The 20,775-nt window shown below is 49.4% G+C and overlaps 2 protein-coding genes and 1 pseudogene across 5 annotated transcripts in view; 1 reads left to right on the top strand and 2 right to left on the bottom strand.

Annotated features, from left to right (window-relative positions):
- The window catches only part of QRICH2 (glutamine rich 2), a 33,525-nt gene extending 16,375 nt beyond the window's left edge, over window positions 1–17,150 (bottom strand). The window contains exons 1-7 of the mRNA XM_059380168.1: window positions 16,475–17,150; window positions 16,284–16,364; window positions 15,086–15,145; window positions 14,532–14,730; window positions 554–1,561; window positions 321–373; window positions 25–260 (exon numbers count right to left, since the gene is read on the bottom strand). Of these exons, the coding sequence (XP_059236151.1) occupies window positions 25–260; window positions 321–373; window positions 554–1,561; window positions 14,532–14,730; window positions 15,086–15,145; window positions 16,284–16,364; window positions 16,475–17,014 (2,177 nt within the window). The 5' untranslated portion in view covers window positions 17,015–17,150. The remainder of the gene's footprint in view (window positions 1–24; window positions 261–320; window positions 374–553; window positions 1,562–14,531; window positions 14,731–15,085; window positions 15,146–16,283; window positions 16,365–16,474) is intronic.
- On the top strand, window positions 4,072–4,947 carry LOC132004453 (cytosolic 5'-nucleotidase 3A-like; annotated as a pseudogene).
- A 2,568-nt stretch (window positions 17,151–19,718) lies between the features above and the next one.
- Window positions 19,719–20,775, bottom strand: part of PRPSAP1 (phosphoribosyl pyrophosphate synthetase associated protein 1) — a 29,589-nt gene continuing 28,532 nt past the window's right edge. For all 4 annotated transcript variants that reach the window (XM_059378892.1, XM_059378891.1, XM_059378893.1 and 1 more), the window contains one exon: window positions 19,719–20,479. In XM_059378892.1, the coding sequence (XP_059234875.1) occupies window positions 20,321–20,479 (159 nt within the window). In that variant the 3' untranslated portion in view covers window positions 19,719–20,320. The remainder of the gene's footprint in view (window positions 20,480–20,775) is intronic.

Genomic DNA, 20,775 nt, shown 5'->3' with positions numbered 1-20,775 from the left:
GGCTGTGCCAAGCCAGGCTGACCTGCACCAGGTTGCACCAAACCACGCTGATCCATGCCAGGCTGTGCCAAGCCAGGCTGACCTGCGCCAGGTTGCACCAAACCACGCTGATCCATGCCAGGCTGACCCATGACAGGTTGCACCAAACCACGCTGATCCATGCCAAGTTGGAATGACTCACGCTGATCTATTCCAGGTTGGACAGCCAAATCATGCTGACTTATAACAGGTTGGACCAAACCACGCTGACCTGCACCAGGCTGCATTAAAGTAGGCCGAACCGTGCCAGGCTGGAACAAAACACGGTGATCCATTCCAACTTGGACCAAACCATGTTCATCCATTTCAGGCTCCACCAAAGTGCGCTGATCCGTTCTAAGTTGGGCTGAATCTTGCTGACCTATTCCAGATTGTGTCAAACCAGGCTGAACTGCACTTGGCTGGACCAAACCAGATGGATATACATTGGGCTGTACCGAGTCAAAAGGATACGCAACAGGCTGTCCCCAGCCACTGGGATATGCACCAGGCTGTGCCCAATCAGGTAGATCAGCACCAGGCTGGACCAAACCACTTGGATCTACAAGAGTCTGGACCAAACCATGCCGATCTGCACCAGGCTGCACCAAACCACGCTGACCGGCTCCCGCTGGTACCAAACCATGCTGGTCTGGCCCAGGCTGTATTATATCATGCTGATCTGTGTGAGGATGAGTGAACTCAGATGTTTCCAAGCTGGGCTGTACAAAACCTTGCCGATCTGCAACAACTTGCATCAAACCAGGGGATGCCAAACCACGTTGATGTGTGAGGTGTGGAACCAATCCCTGTTGATCCACGCCAGGTATTAAAAATCCACGCTGATCTGCAGCCAGGGGCACCCATCCGCGCGGATCCACACCAGGCTGCTGGGCTGTGCCAGGAAGTCCTGTGTCATACTGATACGCGCCAGGTGGAACCGTACCAGGCTGAACTGGGCTAGGTAGTTCCCATCCTTGCTGGTGTGTGCCGGGTACCACTGGTGGCACCATCCCATACTGATCCGGGCCAGGTGTTACCAAGCCCCACTCATCCATCCCAGGTGGCATCACACCGAGCTGACCCACGCTGTGCGGTACCACAGCACGTGGGTAAGTCCTGGGATGCTGCCACACCAGTGGGTCCACGCCATGTGGTCCCAATCCATGCTGATCCGGCCCGGGCTGGATTCGACCCAGGCTTGCATCCACCCCCCAGTGCTGATCTGGGTGACCTTGATGCTCATCTCCGGCCACAGGGCCTGAGGATAGGTCCTGTAGGGTGGGACCAGGCTGTGCTTCTCGTTCCTCTTTTCTTAGATGGGCTGAGCTGTGCAACGGCAGCTCTCTCGTCCTGGGGCGATCTGACTCTACTCTGGATTGGGATGCAGATGGGTGATGGGTCTTTGCCAGGCCAGCTTCGTCACGGGCCCTGGGGTGCTGTTCTCTAGCAGGGAATGTGGCAGCCGAGGCACCTCTGCCTTGTTCCCTGGTGACCCCTTCAGAGGGGTTTCTTACGCCACCAAGTCCTGAAAAGGTCTGATCTGAGCCATAAGCACGGGGAGAATCCACAGCCCGGTCAGCACTTGACCGCTTGATGGGGACTCCGCCTTGAAGTATGTCATCTGACGTTGCGGACGCGTGCCCTCTGCGCTGAGGGAGTCCCGTCATTGTCTCTGAGCCCTGGGTGAAGAGGAAGAGAGAAGTCAGCAGCTGCAGGTAGAAAGGACTCCCTCACGCTAAGACACGAAGGCAAGAACATCCGGGACATTGGATTAGGGTGACTTGGGGCTTTTGGAGAAGGATACCCTCTAGTCCCCAAACTAGGCTAGACACAAAAACTCTGACATTCTTGAAGGATACGTCTTCAAGGCTTTGAGAATCTGCACATTTGCAAATGGCATCATAATATGTCAATTGCCCTCATAAAAGACAGCAGGAAAAGGGGCGCCTGGGTGGTTCAGTGGGTTAAAGCCTCTGCCTTCAGCTCAGGTCATGATCCCAGGGTCCTGGGATCGAGCCCCATGTCAGGCTTTCTGCTCGGCAGGGAGCCTGCTTCTCCCTCTCTCTCTGCCTACGTGTGATCTCTGTCTGTCAAATAAATAAAATCTTAAAAAAAAAAAAAAAAAGACAGCAGGAAGTCCTGGACAATACCAGCGATCTACTATAACTATTGCTCCGCCTACAAATAAAGCATGAGTCATTTATTAAGTTCACAATATAAAGTTTGTCCCATCATTGGCCCGTTGTTGATGGCAAAAGTATCACTGCCAGGCAAGTGAACCATGTATCCAAAATGTAAACGCATAAACTCCGGGGCCTGGAAGTTCCATCGCTGAGGTCTCCTCTACGGACTCTTACAAAGGGCTTCCAGGACATTCGTCCAGTCTGTGGCACCGCTTATGCAAACAGGTTATCAATAGGGGACTGACAATTGTAGGGGGCACACCCACAGAGTACAATACAATCTGTTAAAAAATGATGAACTATTTCCATTTCTAGTCCAAACAGAATAACAGGAATTGGACTTACCCTCCTCCTGTTTATAGCAACTCAAAACCAAAAACCAAACCAAAACAAAAAAAAATCCTAAACTATGAAATGGTGGTTTTCTAGACACTGGATATGAGCTAGTGAAGGCCAGCCATCCCTGAAAGATGTGGAGACAAGCTATGGGAGCTCTCGTGTTGCCTCGGCTTACTGCCATTCCAGTGGAGTTTCTAGGCTGCCATCCTAGGCGAGGGATTCCCTGAGTTGAGGAGACAGACCTGAACGTTCAGGCAGACTGAGGCAATGTGAGTTCACACGACAAAGTATCAGAAAGAAAGGAGGTACAGGGGACGTCTGGGTGGCTGTTGGTTGAGAGTTTACGACTCTTGAGTTCCGCTCAGGTCATGGTCTCAAGGTCCTGGCATCAAGCCCCGTGTCAAGCTCCACACTCAGCGGGAAGGGGGAGTCTGCGTGAGGATTCCCTCTCTCTCTCTCCCTCTTGCCCCTTCCTTGGCTCATGTTCTCTCTCTTAATAAATAAATCTTTAAAAAAAAAAAAAAAGGAAAGGAGATACACATAGAGAGGATTCAGGAGATCTGTAGATGTTCAGCACAGAAATGATCAGCGTGTGTATGTGAGGAGACTACCCAAGGCTGGAACAAGAGCCATCTGCAAGGCTGGAGGGAACAGTGCCAGACTCTCACAGGGCTGGGAACCGTGCCTGTTTCTGTCAGCCAGTTTGGAAAAACCTCAGTTCAGGGGACAGTATTGAGAAAGGTGTTGCCTCAGAAGTGGAGAATCATCAGCTCTACACTGAACTCTGCTTTCAGAGCCACTAAAAAAACCCCAACAACCACAGGCGCCTGGGTGACTTGGTCCATGAATCATCTGCCTCTGGCTCAGGTCAGGATCTGAGGGTCCTGGGATTGAGCCCCGCATGGGACTCTGCTTCTCCCTCTGCCCCTCCCCTGATTGTGCCTCTCCCTCTCTCTCTCTCAAATAAATAAGTAAGACTCTAAAAAAATCACCCAAACGAAACATACAGTAAAAGAAACAACAAGGGAATTAAAACAGTCCTCTAGAATATACTTATTTAACACGAAAGAGACAAAATTGAGGAATAGAGGAACAGAAAAGACATAAGACCTGTAGAAAACAAAGAGCAAATGGAAGATGTAAACCTACTTTATCATTCCAATCAGAAGACGGAGATTTGCAGAAGGGATTTAAAAGCATGACCCAGGGGGCCCACACTCACTGTGTGCAGCCTTTTCTCTTCGGGCCTGGAAGCCCATGAGACCCTCTCCAGGGACTAGGCAGCCATGGCCAGGGAGGACCTGGTAGAAAGCACCAGCATGGGTGTCCTGGTGGCAGGAGTGCTGTTGGCTCAGGACATATTCAGCCTAAGAGAAACACGAGGCAGAAGCCTAAGATCATTGGGATCCCTATATCCAAGCCCTCCATCTCTGGATATTGCTTGCTGTCTATGCTGTTGTCCTAGGACGATCAAGAATGCAAGACCCCAGAGTGCCTTTAAGGACAATTGAATAACCAAGAAGTGATGAGTCAAGAACCTGCTGTATGTGTGAAAATGAGGTCAAAATTCCCGAAAAGTTCAGTTCACGTCAAGAACCCCATAAGAGAAGAAATGACCTTTGGTCTTATCAAAGAAGGTCCTGCCACCCTTCAGATAATAATAGACTTCAGCATAACACTTAAGTATATTTTCCTACAAAGGAAAAGGATGCCCGACATGTCATAATTATCATTGACAATCATAAGCTGGTTACAGATGGAGGCCAGAAAGAGTTACTGCAACTAAAGGACAAAGATCATGCTACTAAAGTTGATCCTGTTCCTACAACAGAAGTACTCTTAGGTGGTAGAACCGTACCCTAACTCACAGGGTTTGCTTGTTGAACAGGCTCTACTGAAAGCTAAACTGAAAGGAATTGTGGCAGGATCTGATGTCTGTTCAAGGAAGGTACTAGAATGTCTTTGATAAGCTCCAACAACACAGTCTCCCTGTGTTCAAATTTTCAGCTGGTGGGTGATGTACTAGAAGAAGTTCTCCCTCAGCCTGGTGTTGATCATCCAGTTGCCAGAGTCATGACCAACTTCACAGATTTTGATGAAAATGGTGTGTTCAAAGGACTTCAAGGAGAACTAGTTCATGAATTTAACAAACATGGTGGGTCTTTGAGCAACACAGAACATCTCAAAATCAATTATTAAGACAGTAACAACACAGTTCTGCTGGGAGACTCCTAAGGAGGCTTGAGAATGGCAGAAAGATGGGCCAGTGTGGAACACATTCTGGAAACTGGATATCAAATGGAGTAGAAGAGGTTTTAGAAAAGTACATGGATGCTTATGATACTGTTTTTAAAAAGATGAATCGTTGGAGGTAGCCAACGCTGACTTACAGAAGATTCTGTAAACAAGCCTTCTTTGAGTCCTCTTTCTTGTGGATACAACTGATAGAACTGCTTATCCATTCATCTTGCTCAAAAACTCTGATTTGTAATATATTCTTGCCCTTGAAATTTTCCTTTGCATTACTGAATATCTTGACACATTGAACCCGCCAACTGGAAACTTCTGTTTCTCAATACACCCCTCACCATATTTTTTGACAGATAAAAAACAAGAACAACAAAAAGAAACTTAAGAGCCAAAATTTGAAAGGTAACTCCTCTAACTTTTCCAAAATGCACTTTGTAGTTTATGTTATTGCAAAGTTTTTTTAAAAAAGATTTTATTTATTGGGGAGAAGCAGAGGGAGAGGGAGCAGACTCCCCACTGAGCAGAGAACCTGATACAGGGCTCGATCTCAGGACCCTGGAATCATAACTTGAGCCAAAGGCAGAGGCTTAACCCACCGAGCCACCCAGGCGCCCTGGAAGATATAATAGTTTTTTTTTTTTTTAACTTTTTTATTTATTTGACAGAGAGACATCACAAGTAGGCAGAGAGGCAGGCAGAGAGAGAGAGAGGAGGAAGCAGGCTCCCTGCTGAGCAGAGAGCCCGATGCGGGACTTGATCCCAGGACCCTGAGATCATGACCTGAGCCGAAGGCAGCGGCTTAACCCACTGAGCCACCCAGGCGCCCATATAATAGTTTTAAAAATATATATGAACCAAGCAACAATGTCCTAACAATCATAAGGAAAACCTGATGGAATTAAAGGGAGAAACAGACAGTTCAACAGTAATAGTTGCAGACTTTAATATCCCACTTTTGATAGGGATAGAACAAAGAGGCAGAAGATCAACGATAAAATAAAAGACCACAGACCAACTGGACCAGCAAACATCTGTAGAACATTCCACCCAACAAGATCTGAATAAACTCTCTTGCATGCACACAGAACATTTTCCACAACAGACCATGTGTTAGGCCACTAGAAAACAAAATGAAACACCAAAGCACAGGAAAAATAAAGATGTTTTCAAACATAAAAATACAGGCTGAAACTCATCAACAGCAAGACTCATAAAAGAAATGTTAAGTAAAATCCTTCAGGCAGACAGAAAATGATACCAGATGGAAACCTGACTATACACAAAGGGGTCACAAGCACTGGAACCGTTTTTCTGGACTCAAATCCCTTTGAAAGATAATTGACTGAACAAAACAAGAACAATGTATTGTAGGGTTCATAACAAATGTAAAAGTAAAATGCAGGACAACAATAGCATAAAGCAGGCATTAGCAAGCAAGGGCCCATGGGCCAAGCCCAGCCCATCGTCTGTTTCTGTAAATGACTCTTTATTAGGACACAGGCAAACTCATTCATTTATGTATTGTTCATGGTTGCTTTCACACAGTAACAGTAGAGTTGAGCAACTGTGACAAAGACTGCATGACCCACAAAACCTAAAATATTTACTTGGCCCCTTAACAAAAAAAGTTTGCTGGCCCCAGAAATAAAGTCCCTTGGAAATACTTTATTGTAAAGTCCTTATACTATTTGTGAAGGGGTAGAATATCACTTGAAGGTGAACTGGGATGCGTGAAAGAGGTATAAATCTATAAACTCTAAAGCAACCAGTCAAATAACAAAGATGTTATAGCTAATATAAGCCGACAGAGGAGGTTTAAAAACAAAAAATCCTCAAATAATAAAAAATTAGTAGAAAAAGAAGGAGAAAGGAACAAAAAGCAGATGGAACAAACAGAATACTAACAGCAGGATGACAGGCTCAGCCCTAATTATATCAATAATCACATTAAATGTAAATGATCAAAACAGACTGATTAAAAAGCAGAGATTGGCAGGGGCACCTCGGTGCCTCAGCTGGTTAAGCATCTGACTTTGGCTCAGGTCATCATCTCAGGGTCCTGGGATCGAGCCCCATGTTCGGCTCCCTGCTCAGTGGGGAGTCCGTTTCTCCCTCTCCCTCTTCTTCTGCACAACCCCTGACTTGTGCTCTTACTCTCTTGGATGAATAAATACATAAAATCTTTTTTTAAAATCAAAAGTTGTCAGAATGGTTAAAGAAGCAAGACCAACCACATACCACTTACAAGAAAAAGACTTCATATAGACAAACAGGTAAAACATTAAAGAACAGGAGAACATACACCATGCTCACACTTGAAAAAGAAAAAAAAAAGCTGGAATCACTATACTAATTAATATAGATTTCAGAGCTAAGAATATTACTAAGGATGAAAAGGTCATTTCTTGGGATATCTGGGTGGGTCAGTCAGTTAAGCATCTGTCTTCTGCTCAGCTCATGATCCCGGGGTCCTGGGATCTAACTGCACGTCCGGCTCCCTGCTCAGCTGGGAGCCTGCTTCTCCCTCTCCCTCTGCCACTCCCCCTGCTTATGCTCTCTCTTTCTCATCACAAATAAATAACATCTTTTTTTTTTTAAGGTCATTTCTTAACATAAGGAGATCAATCCATCAAGAGGGCATAACGTTCCTAAATGTCTCTGCACCTAATAGCAGGGCTTCAAAATATGTGAAGCAAAGCCTGATAGACCTACAGGGAGATAGGGACAAATCCTCAGCTGGAGTCAGAGGTTTCAATACCTTTCTCTCACTAATTTCCAAGTAAGCAGAATATCAGCAAGGACACTGTATTCATTTTCTGGAGCTGCGGTAACAGACTGGGTGACTTGAACAACAGAAATGTACCATCTCCCGGCTTTGGAGGCCAGAAGTTCGGGATCTGGGTGTCCACAGGCTTGGTTCTCTCTCGGGTGGTGAAGGAAAATCTGTTCCATGCTCTGTTCTGGCCTCTGGTGGCCTCAGGCATTCACTATGGCTGTCTTCTCCTGACCATCTATGGATGGATGGCCGTCTTCTCCCTGCACGTGTCTTTCTGTCCAAACTCCCCCTTTTATAGACTCACTTATATGGGATCAGGGCCCACCCTAATGACTTCATCTAAACTTGATCGTCTGCAAAGACCCATTTCCAAATAAGGTTGCATTTATAATGGGAGGCAGGACTTCAACACCTTTTGGGAGGGGTGGAGACGGAAACACAGCTTAACCCTAACGGATACAGTAAACTGGAACAACACTAGAACCTACTTGACCTGATGGACGTTTATAGAATACTTCCCCTTATAAGAGCAGGAGACACATTGCGCTCAAGTGCACACAAAACATTTACCAAGACAGAACATCCGCTGGGCCATAAGATATACAGCCATCAATTTAAAAGAAGTAAAAAATAAATAAATAAATAAAAGAAGTCAAGTTGTACAATATATTCTCTGACTACGGTGGACTTAAATTAGAAATTAGTGACAGAAAGATCCCTGGAAAATCCCCAAATATTTACAAACAAAATAACAGACTGCTGAATAGATTGTGGATGCAAAAGAAGAAACCAAAAGGGATATAGGAAATGTTCTGAACCACATACCAGAACGTGAGGGACGCTGCTGGAGCAATACTCGGGACATATTTAATATTTATAGCACTAAGTGCTGGTCCCAAAATAGAAAAGCCTCCATGTGCACTTCAGGAAACTAGCAAAACAAGAGCAAATTAAGTCCAAAGCAAGCAGAAGAAAGGAAATGATGAAGATCAGAGCACAAACCAATAGACAGAAAACAGCAAAGAAAATCAATAAAAACAAGGTATTTGAGTACATCCATGTAACTGATAAAGCTCTAAACAGACCGATGAGGAACAAGACAGGAGAGTCACAAATTGCCAACACCGGGAATGTCATCAAAGCCACGCAAATTAAAACAGGACACCACTACACACCTGTTAGTATGGTCAAAGTCTGGGACACGGATAAGACCAGACGCTGGCAAGGACCTGAGCAGCAGAAACTCTGCTCATTCATTGTTGGTGGGAATGCAAAATGGTGCAGCCACTGTGGAAGACAGTGGCGCTTTTCTTACAAAACTAAACATACTCTTTCTATACACTAGCAATCACAGTCCTTGGTACTCACCCAAAGGAGCTGAAAACGTTACGTCCACACCGAAACCTGTGCACAGATGCCGACAGCATAACTGTCCAAACTCGGAAGCAACCAAGATTTCCTTTAAGTAGATGAACAGATGGACTAACTGTGGTCCAGCCCAGGCCACGGAATATTATACAGTGCTAAAAAGTGAGCTGTATCACGTCATGAAAAGACATGGAGGAAACTTAAATGCACGGTGCTAAGTGAAAGAAGCCCTCATACCGTGTGATTCCAACGGTACGACATTCTGGAGAAGGCAAAACTGTAGGAGACAGGGAAAGGATCGGGGCTGCGAGTGGGGAGTGGGGAGCGAAGGAGCAGAGCACAGAGGACTTTTAGGACCGCAAAATTACTGTGTATGGAGCTGTCTTACGCCATTACACCATTGTCCAAACCCATAGATTATATAACACCAAGAGTGAACTTGATTAAAACTACGGACTTTGTGGGTGCCTGGGTGGCTCAGTGGGTTAAAGCCTCTGCCTTGGGCTTGGGTCATGATCTCAGGGTCCTGGGATCAAGTCCCACATCAGGCTCTCTGCTCAGCGAGGGGCCTGCTTCCCCCCCTCTCTCTGCCTGCCTCTCTGCCTACTTGTGATCTCTCTCTCTGTGTCTAATAAATAAATAACATCTTAAAAAAAAAAAAACTATGGACTTTGAATGACATCATGTGTCCACGTGGGTTCACCAGCTGAAACCATGTACTGCTCTGGTGGGGTCCTCGTTCGTGAGGAAGGTTATGTGTGTGTGTATGGGCCGAAGATATAAGGGAAACCTCTACACCTTTAACTCAATGTCTTTAAATGTATTTTTAATTTTTTTAAAGATTTTATTTATTTGAAAGAGAACAAGCAGGGGCAGGGGCAGAGGGAGAAGCAGATTCCCTGCTGAGCAGAGAGCCCCAACACGGGGCTGGATCCCAGGATCCTCAGATCGTGACCTGAGCTGAAGGCAGATGCTCAACCTACTGAGCCACTCAGGTATCCCTTTAAATTATCTGTCTATCTCTCTTATCTATTTATAGCAAGCTCCATGCCCAGTGTGAGGCTTGAACTTACAACCCTGTGATCAGTTGTCACTGCTCCACCAACTAGGCACTCCTATTCCTTCCACTCGGTTTTGTTGTGAGCCTATAACTAAAAACAGAATCTATTTCCTTTAAAAGTCAATTTTTAAGTGTGTGCGCAGGGGGAGATGTGTCTCCATGAGCTGCAGCCAGCAGTCTTCCCACTACCCTCTTTTAGCGGCTCACCAGCGGCTGTGCTGCGATTCCCATCACCGTCCTCTTTCAGTCAGGACCCGCTTCCAATGATTATAATCTTTTTTTTCCCCTTGATTTTTTTTTAACATAATCTCTACCCTCAACATGGGACTCCAACTCACAACCCCAAGATCTAAGAGTTGTATGCTCTACTGACTGAGCCAGCCCGGCACAACCCTGCCCACCCCCGATGCTTCTAATCTTAAATGTCGCCTGCAACTTGCTCCCCATCTGTTGGCCCGGCTCTGTAAAGCCATGAATATACGAACTGCTGGCCGGGGACTCTGGCCAGGGGGAGGCAGCCAGCACCCCAGGGTGAGTGCGTACTCCCCGGACACCGAAAGACCTCAAAATCTCAGCAAAGCAATTTCTTGCTACTCGCAAAAAAACCACAAGATCCCAGGAAGCAGGAGAGATTCACAGCCTCTTTGGACCTCACCCAGCCCCGGCCTACCCAGCTTGGGGGCACAGTACTTCCCTCTGAGGTCCAGAGCTGCCTCCCTGGTAAGACATGATGGCCCAGCTCTGCGACTCCTTGATGCTGCCCCAAAACCACAGACCAAAAATTCACTAGTCCAGGGTCCTAGACTCATTTTCTACTGCTGTAGAACATGTTACCATGAAAGCAGACGTCGACAGCCGCACGAGGTTATGATCTCAGTTTCCGTGGGTCATGAGTCTGGCCATGTTTTATCTGGATTCGCTCTCAGGGCCTCAGCCTGCAATCCAGGCCAGGCTGCGGCCTTCTCTGAGGCTCAGGGTTGTTGCCAGAACTCAGCTCCTCTTGGCTGGAGTTCTTGGCTCCTACAGGCTACTCTCAAACCCAGCCATGCGGCTCCTTCCATGGGGGCAATCCTCTGGTTTCACTTTCTCGAGGAGGGCTCACCTGATTAGGTCAGGACCATTTGATCCCTCCTGTGATTAAACTCAAAGTCAATTTATTAGCGATCTTGTTACAGGAGAGATGTCCCCCTCCCCAGCCCCCACGCCATACCTGCAGGTTCTGCCCACACCTGAGGGGATTCTGTGTGTGCACAGCAGAGGGTAGGAATCCTGGCAACCATCCTAGGGCTCCGCCTATCACACAGAAAGGCCTACAGGACTGAAACCAATCACTGCAAACAACTGCCACCAAAAAAAGGAAGGAAGGAAACTGACACCGGGCAAAGATTCTGAAAGCAAGTCCTGAAAAAGACCCTCCAGAGGCGAGTGCTGCGGTTATTGTGTCCAGGTTATTGCCCAGCGCTCAGACCCAAGAGAAGCACAAAATGGAAGGAGTTCTGCTAAACCACCCAGCCTAGCCAATCATCCATGAACCGCCCCAAGAGGAAGCAGGGGGCTGTTCCAGATGGCTGCCGGGACAAATTACCCCACAGCTCAGCGACTTCCACCAACACGAATCTGTTATGGTAACAGTTCAAAAGGTCAGAATTCCAGAGCCAGTGGCTCTGGGCGGAGGTCAAGGTGACGGGCAGCACTGGCGATGCTGCAAGCTCTTGGCACAACCCGCTTCCACGCCTCCTGTAGCTTCTTAAGGGTGGCCAGGATTCCATCCATGACTCATGAACACGTCGCTCCTGTCTCTGCTTCTGCAGCCGTACGCCTCCCCCTTTTCTTTGGTAGAACCTTCTGCCTCCCTCTCACTGGTACCTTTGTGATCAATGGGTTCATTTTGAGGCAAAATACGGTTAAGTTCCTCCTTTCTCACGAACCTTGTTAGGTTGTCATCTGAACGGTGAGGTTGTACGATGAGCTCTTCTCTACGCCCGATGGACCCCACACTCCTTCCTGAGCCGGAACGTTCTGTCCTTCCTGCCTTCACAGGATCCCCCCCCCCCAGGTATGGAACCTGCTATTTCCATGACTCCAAGATGTCCTAAAACGTTTATTTCTATTTCCCTGGGGATGTGCCATGGCGGGGGCAGGTAGTTGGAAGCGGGGTGAATCCTGTGCAGCCCCTTCCTAACTCGCTCCACTGTTTTTCGGGTTCTGAAGCCCAAGATATCGAAATGGCGATCACAACGGAACAGGGGGAATCACCTGCCCTCGATGGAATCCTGAAACGAAGCTTTAATTTTGGTTTTCTACGTTATAAAGTAGAGGCCACAAAGCTTCGAAGAGAAAATGCCCTTTAGCTCAGACTTGCTATTTCCATGCAAGAACGTCTGTGCTCAAGGTCTGCGGACCTGGTGTAATGGGTCACCGGAAGGTTCTCCTGTTGTTACGCCCATGGCCAAGGCTCTCTCGGGAGACTCGGCTTCGTCTCGAAGACAGCAAAGTGAAGAAGCGTCTTCCTCCCTTAAGCAAGCTTTGATTAGCACGACAGGGCTGGCTCTTCCTTGGTGACCTGATCACCACAGGTGACCACAGGGTATGGCTCTTCCTGGTTCTTTCTGACCATTAGAGGTACTACGAGGAGCAGCAGGAGGCCAGGCAGGAGGTGGAGGCGGGGAAGCATCCCGGTCATCCTCGCTTGATCTGGCGAAACTGCAGAGAAGGCCCTGCTGCCCATCGGGATACGCGCTTGGAAAAAGCACTGGTCCATGTCCTTGCGTTCACTCACGTCCTGGGACGGGCGACTTCCACCGCTATTCTGTCTGAGCTCCTGAAATGCAGCCTTCCTCCTCTAGGGGGGAAATACAACACCCTCCTCGTGTCTGTCATTCCAGAGATGGGATTTACTCCTCCAGGCTCATGGCCCCTGTACTCAGCGTGCTGGCTTCCAGCCCGACCCTCCCCTCACGATGCGGGCCGCGCCTGAGAGCGGCTGCGCCTGAGAGCCACGGCCCCTCTCCCGGAGCACACCGTGGACCTGAAAAACGCTGACCTTCAATGTCCTAATCTCGTCACTTATGTTAAAGGGTCCCACCAACAGTCCAAGCAACACTGGTCTCCAGCGTTTTTGTTGTGTTTTCTCAGCTCCAGACGGGGATGTTCTCTCCTGTACTTGTGATGCTCTGTACAAGGGCCGAACGTGTTCTGTTGCTTCTCAAAAATCTTTTAATATTTATATTTATTCTTCCTTGCTCCTGGGGCTACTGACAAGCATGAGCAACTGTCAAAACAGACACTTTCTTACCTCTGGACAAGCGGGAGTGTGTAAAGGGGCTTCTGTTGTGCTCGTATCTAGGTGTGGCAAGTGTCCTGCTCGCACCCGAAAAAAATGTGTCGTTCACTCAAAACAGGAGACTGCTACGTTTCAAGAGCTTTGGCTTAAAAAAACAAGCGAAAGCAGAGGCAAACTTTTTCTAGGCCATTCCTTTTGCTAGCAGGGTCCTCTTCCAAGTCCTTCTGCTGCTGCTTTCCTCTGAAGATGCCCCCCCCATTCAAAAAGCAATCACAGGGTGTCTTGTGTACCCCTGTACTATCTGACATGCCCCAGATGGCCACTTGGTGGCGCCAAAAGGTCCACTCTCTTCCCCCTGTTGAGGTGGATACTGACATAGGCAACTTTTCTGAGTAAGGGGAGGGGCACAAAGCCAGAAGGAGAATACCAAGACCAGAAGGGCAGCTGATCCTTGCCTCGATGGCCATTTGATAATTGCCATTTTATTCAGATGGAGAAAGGGTGGGGATAGAGAAATGATTTGAGGGGCACCTGGGTGGCTCCGTAGGCTAAGGATCTGCCTTTGGTTCAGGTCATGATCCCGAGGGACCTGGGATTGAGCCCTGCAGCTCACTCCTTTCTCAGCAGGGAGTCGGCTTCTCCCTGCCCCTCCCCCTGCTCCTGCTTGTACGCTCTCTTTCACTCTCCCTCCCTCTCACTCTCGAATACATAAATAAAATCTTACAAAATAAATAAATAAAAATGATTTAATTATCCTGGGCACTGCCTGGGGACGGACAGACGCATGCACACATTTGTGTGTCAAAGTCATCGCCACAGGGCCCCTACAGACATTTTATTTCCAAAGTCGGTCATCTTTGTCCACTAAGCATGAAGGGACTCAGGCATTTCAGACCAGGCTGTCGAGGAACTTTGAAAAGCTATAAAAGCAAATCAAAACTACAGTCAGGTGCCATTCTTCCATCCAACTGGAAAAAACTGGGTACAGACAGTGCTGGTGGGGACTCGAGAACCAAGCTCTCTCCCACGCTGAAGGGAGGATCTAACTGGATCTAACTTGGAGCCCTATCTGTGGAGGAGAGGTTGGCAAAAGGAGCCAAATCACAAACCTGCATTCCATTTCTTAAGAATGCACCCTACCTACGAATATGTTTGCACATGTGAAGGTTACACGGGAGCACGGTTTTTTCTAAGACTGAAAAAAAAAAAAAAACCTTAAATAATAGGAAGTATGAAATCAGGAACATCCACATAATGGAAAACACTGTGCAGTAGCAAAGAGGGAGAGGTCCAGGGAAGCCCCACCCAAAACCAGGGCCCAGGTCACCAATTTGTTCACCCCTAGTGAGGCCCTCCAGCCGTCAGTAATGGCTTGCTCCAGCTCCTCCCAGGTGACCATGGTGACTTCTTCTCCAACAGGCATCAAACTCATCTTCCGGCCCACGAGGTCCTGACGGTGACAGACAACATGCAGGCAGACAGACACACAAACACCCCAAGTTTAATCCCAGAAAGCTTTAGGAACAGAACTGAGCTAACAGAATCCACAGCCCTAGTCCCGAGGCAACATCACTGTCCTTCAAGTGACCAGTGAGTCCTGGGCAGCCAGTTTCCAGTCCCCTGAGGACCTCTGGGGGAACCATGGGCTGGGATGGGAAGGATTTCCCCCCTATCCAGGGGCAGCGCCCACAGGGGCAGAGGGCCTCATCCTACTTCAGAGGGACACAGACGTCTGGGGTGGGAGCCTGGACATCCTCCCCTACTCCCCCTTGAGGACCCTTTATCACAGAACTCGCCCATATTACCAGGAATTCATCCCGTTCTCTGACCATCTTCTCTAGAGCATCGATTCGCTGGAAGGCTGTCTGGAAGAAGAGTTCGGAGGTGGAGGATCAAACCAGCCCCTCCTGTGGACCCTACACGCACGCATGCGCACACACACGCCCTTACACGCACCCGCGCACATGCGCTCCTAGAAAAGAAAGGAGCTGTGTGGATTTTACAGGAGCTGGGGGTAGAGACAGGACCACTGAGTCAGCTAAATCGTTTTCTTTCCAGCCAACAAGAGGCAGGCAAGTGAGGTGTGGCGGTCCTGGGGGACACTGTGCCAAGAGCAAATGCAAGCACAGGGGTGGGAACCTTTGGTCCTGGGATTCACTTCTCCTCCCCTCGAACAGAACATTCCCGCACTGCAGAATGATGCTGACTTGCCCCGCCAGGACAGAAACGACCCGGCGCTTCAAAGCGTCCGAATGGCTGTGTGGTTTGAAGAGAAAAGCGTCCCCAAGGAACCGAAACAAATTGCTAAAACTTGTTGAACCGAACAACAACAGAACAACAAAAAGTTGTTCTGGATGACCCTTGCAAAGCTCCAGAATGTAGGAATCTAAAGGTGAAACAAGGCTTTGGTCTGAAAAAACCATCTAAAAGCCCCCAAACACCACATTTCAAAAAGAAAAGCTTTCCAGAGCAACGGAGAGTCCCGCTTGGGCCTCAGGCCTGGCATGAGGGGCAGAATGGGGTCAGGGGCCCTGAGGCCTCCCTGAGCCTCTCCCTGGGCTTCTTCTAACTGTCCCTCCTCCTCCTTCCAGCGCTAAGACCCTGGGCGGCTTCCGGAGAGCCTGAAATAGCAGCACTGCCTAGTACTTTGGGCCCCTACTGTCCATCTGAGGGGAGTTCTAGATCTTTCTCCGAGAGAAAAAGATCCGAGTGAAGGTGTGGCTGCCGAGCACCTGCTGGTGTGACCGCAGAGCTCTCTCCATCCCAGCCCGCCCTCCTGGGCTCCACTCTTTCAACACCCACCACCTCACTTCTTTATTCTTGTTTAGAGGAAATCCGCTCCAAGAATATTATCAGAAGTTGTCAGCTCCCCATCATCCCAACATCCCCGACCCGGTTCTGATCCCTGGGGGTCTGAGAAGGGGCAGTGGAGTGGTGAGGACAGGCCCTGCATGGGAAGGGGCGACTCCGCGATCCTCGAGGTGGGGTCCCCGCCGTCCTCACCGCTGGGAGCTCCTGCGCCTTTTCCTGGGCTTCTTTGAGGGTTTTCACGTCCTCCACGACGTCGCGCAGCAGCTCCATGGCCTGCAAGGTGGGGACACAGCGGTTCCGAGGACGGCCCCGCCGCCCGCGCCTCCCTTCCAGCCCGGGAGCCCGTGGTGGGCTCCGCCCCCCCAGCCCCGCCCTGCCCTCACCTGGGAGACCTGGGAGACGATGGCCCGCTCGCCCTTCGCGGTTTTCAACGACCCTGCTCGTGCCCTGGCCGGCGCCAGCTTGGCGGTCTCCTCCTCCAGCCAGTCCCGGGCGTCCAGCTCGCTGATGGGAGCCGTAAGGTGCTGCACGTGGCTCACGATGCCCTGCACCTGGCTCGTGACGGTCTTGAGCTTCCTGCTGAGGTCCTGGACCTGCCCGCCCAGGCCCTTCACCTGGCTCTCGAGCGTCGCCGCGGCCGTCGGTGGCTTGGTCAGGCTGCCGCGCGGCTTCTCCCTGGACGCAGCCAGCTGCGGGGCGCTGAGCGCGGTCTGCGCGATCTCCAAGGGGCGGCTCGTCTCCGGCGACGGCAACGGCGACTGGAAGTCGATGCGCACCTCCTGCAGGTTGAGGCTCCGGAGCATGGCCACGATGAGCGTGTGCAGGGCCGTGAAGTTGACGGCGCCCACCTCCGGGGTGCCGATGGCCAAGTCCGCCAGCTCCCGAAGGGAGACCATGGTGGTGGCCGCCGTCGCGGGCGGCATCGTGCGCCGTCTCAGCAGCGGTCCGCGCCCTCGGCTGGCCAGGCGGCCATGTCCCCCTCACTGCCCACTGCGCCCCCGGGCGCTGCCCAGGGCATCAGTCACTGGAAAATGGAGGCAAAGCGCCTGGCCGCCGGGCTTCCCACCCTCCGCTCCTGGGGACCCGCGCCCGCCTCCCCAGCGGGGTCCGGACAGCCGCCAACCCTCCGCTGTCCAGTCGTCCGCTCTCCGCGCTACACCCTCCCCTTGCGCCGGCTGCAGCCAGCGGACGTTTGGAACCGAACGGACGGCCCCGTCACTGCCCCGTGGTGCGGGGCCCCGCGCACGCGAGGGTTCTGGCACCGTCCAGCGGGCAGCCCGCAGTGCGGGACTGGCCCGTATGCGAAGTCACACACTCCCTCCCAACTTGCAAGGGGATCCTATCTTATCCAGGTCTGGGGAAGCCTGGGGCATACCCCAAGGCACCACTGACTGTTACTTTAAGTAAACGTTCCCAAAGGGGCTATGGGGCTGTGTCAAGGCACTACTATGGGAACACAGCAGTTTGGGAAGGGGAGGGGTCCTGTGGCTCACCTAGGTTGCAGCCCTCACTTAACCTAGGAAGGCCTCCCATGCACTCAGCCATTAAGAACTGACAGATTTAAGAGACACCCTGTGTGTCCTTAGCTCATTCCTTACTCAGGGCAGAGGCACATGTCTTAAGGGATGCAGTCCTGAGACCTTGGCTTTTGGGGGACAGCTCCCATCTCATTTTGCTTCATCAGAAAGGAGGGTAACTTGGAAAAGAACACTCACCGCCCTGGCAGCTCCAACCAGCCACCACACGACAGACCTTCACTGAGCCACCTTGGCCTAGTTTATCTCGAAACAGACTCATCTGGTCAAGTGCCAACATTTCAGCTCATCACAAGCCAGGATGAGACAGGACTAGAGGAATTTGGTGCTCTCAGCAACTGGGGCCTGACTTCCCCACACCAGGTTTTTCCAGAAAATGTAAAATGTCAGTGTTTACATTCAAGAAAGCTAAGGAAAGCCTGAGCAAAAGTCTATACCATGGACTCCTATTTCAACTACTTCTCGAATTCAAATTTTTAGTCTGAGCTGGTAAAATGTAACTGAAATCTTTCATGCCCCTCATCCCCAGTGTTGCCTGGGAATGGAGTTAAATATCAGTCTAGAACCTACAGGAAGGTTAACACCTGAGGATTTTTTGGTTCACCGTCATAGCCCTAGCACCTGACACTCATTCGGGGCCCTCACGCTTCCTGAAACCATCAAAAGAACAAATTCTTGGCAGTTTTGTGCACTTATGTTTTCACCCTATAAAACAGAAGGCTGGGTCACCAAATTAAAGTCTTGTGATGGGGCTTCCCCTGTCCTAGAGGGTGTGGAACGTGAGCTTCTCGATTCTAAGCTCAGTGACTTTCCAGAAGGATGTTACCCCTGCTACCACTGGCCAGAATCCCGACTCCCTGAGTCCTCATGATTTCATCTGCGTATCCCTGAGACTTGGCATCATACCAGACACAGATTAGGACCCACTAAATGCCCACGGAAGGGGTGTATATGAATATATTCTAATTCTAATCCCAGGGAATATATTCTATGAAGTAAGTACAAATAAACACCTCTGTTCTTATAGACACAGGAAAATAAACATTAACTGGATGTATAAATGGAATTTTGGTTGAAAAGGACCTCCCTCAGTTGTCAGTTCCAAACCTCCCTTTTTAGATCTGATGAGAGACCCAGAAAGGACTAGTCATCTGCAGGGCCTTACAAATAAGAACCAGGTCTCCTGAGTAACGGTCCGCAGCTCCGCCTCCCCCACCATGCTGCTATCTGACAATTGAGTTCTTGCTCTAAATTCCCCTACTTGGACTATTAACAGAAGACAACTTGTGTGCTTGAAAAAGCTAACGTGCTTGAAGTCTTGACTGTGGCTTGGGAACTTTTCAAGTCATTAGGAAAGGGATAAAAATGTCAAGGAAATGTCCCTGCAGAGAAAGACAATTGTACAAAGAAGCGGATTGTCCTTTGCCCTCCCTCAGGAACAGAACCAATTCCCGCTCATTGCCCGACGGACAGACTCTGTCCTTCCCATTACATTCTGTCCTGCCCAGAGCAGGCTGAAGGTCTGAAAGGCCTCCCTGACAGATGTGTTGCAATATAGAGTAATTTTAATTGCTGCGTAGGAAGACCATGAGCAGTCCTGAGAAGTGCCATCCACACTGTCATCTATCACACAAGAAAAGTATAATTTGTTCTGTTTTTTTTTTTTTTTTTTTTTTTTTAAATTTAGATTTCTGAGGTGCCTGGGTGGCTCAGTGGGTTGAAGGCCTCTGCCTTCGGCTCAGGTCGTGATCTCAGGGTCCTGGGATCGAGCCCCGCATCAGGCTCTATGGTCAGCAGGGAGCCTGCTTCCCCCGCCCCCGCCTACTTGTGATCTCTGTCTGTCAAATAAATAGATAAAATCTTAAAAAAAAAAAAATTTAGATTTCTAAATCCATTATCCCAACCAGGATTTGATTTCGATGCTTAAGAAGGGGATGGAACCTAATGGTGGAGACTCCTGTCCGGGGTTTAGGACCAGCTCTGGACCTGGACTACCCTTTATTTTGTACCTGTTGTCTCCTGCACTGTCTGGACAGGAGTCAGCCACCAGGAAGGCAGGAGAGCAGGCGGTTCTGCAATGTAGCCAACAGACTTGCAAGACAACAAACTCTTTTATTTGCCATTGAAGAGCCTCGCAGGGATCCAGAGATAGGGGGCTACTCTCTAATCTGACCTCCTTGCTGGGGTAATGCCACAAAGGCTTTGTTGTTCGGTGGCTGTAGGCACGGCAGCTTCTCAAAGAAAAACGGGGTTTTCTACAAAAGATGTACGTGAGGCTGACTGGGGAGAGGACAACTAGACTGGAAACAGTACCAGGGCACTCAGCTTCCCAAACCAAGTTCAACGTTGACACACGTTTCCCTGCGGTGGAAATAGCCCAATATTAAAGAGCTCGGACCATCTGCCCTTAACTCCTTTTTAGTATCAACAAAATTTGGGAATTCTTTTCAGGAAACTAACTTTAGTTTAAGGACCAAGATGGCGATGGCAGACATTTAAGGCCATTTATCCATCAGCTCTGTCTTCCCCTTGACTATCTTAATGGCTCCTACCTACCCAACTGGGTGAGACTGACTATCTGACTTCAGGCTACTTCCAGGCCTCCCTTGAGAGGAAACACTGTGTACGTAAGTTGATGGCATGGCTCTCCACACGTTTTCCTCAGGAGTTCCGTAGTCAAGGCAACGGCGACAGCTAGTCATCCACGGTGATGTTTCGGAAAAGGTAAGCCATGGACTCCCCATTGTGGATTCTCCGAATTGCTTCAGAGAGAATCAGACTGATATCCACGGTCTTTATCTTGGGACACTGCAGCTTCTGCACCTCGTGAGGGACCGTGTTCGTCACCACTACCTAGTCATTGCAGCAACGGAAGATAAAACAGTGTTACTGATGTGTCCCCAACATGGCCACCCAGAAAAGTCTGTCCCACCTTTAGTTCCCGCAGCCCAAGTTCCAAACTACAAAACCTTATTCCACTGAGTACAGTTTTTACAAACTAAACTTAACAGACTTTATACAAGAGAAAGGTTACATGGTTCAAAACATAAGAGTATGAAGGTCATGTTCTACTTGGGCAGAAACAGTAGGGTGAGCCCTGGCACTGTGCAAAACTGGATGAATCCAAGTTGTGAGAGGAGCGCTCCCAC

The sequence above is a fragment of the Mustela nigripes genome, chromosome 16 (assembly GCF_022355385.1).
Source record: "Mustela nigripes isolate SB6536 chromosome 16, MUSNIG.SB6536, whole genome shotgun sequence".
NCBI lineage: Eukaryota > Metazoa > Chordata > Mammalia > Carnivora > Mustelidae > Mustela > Mustela nigripes.
This window is presented reverse-complemented; position numbering and strand designations above follow the sequence as displayed.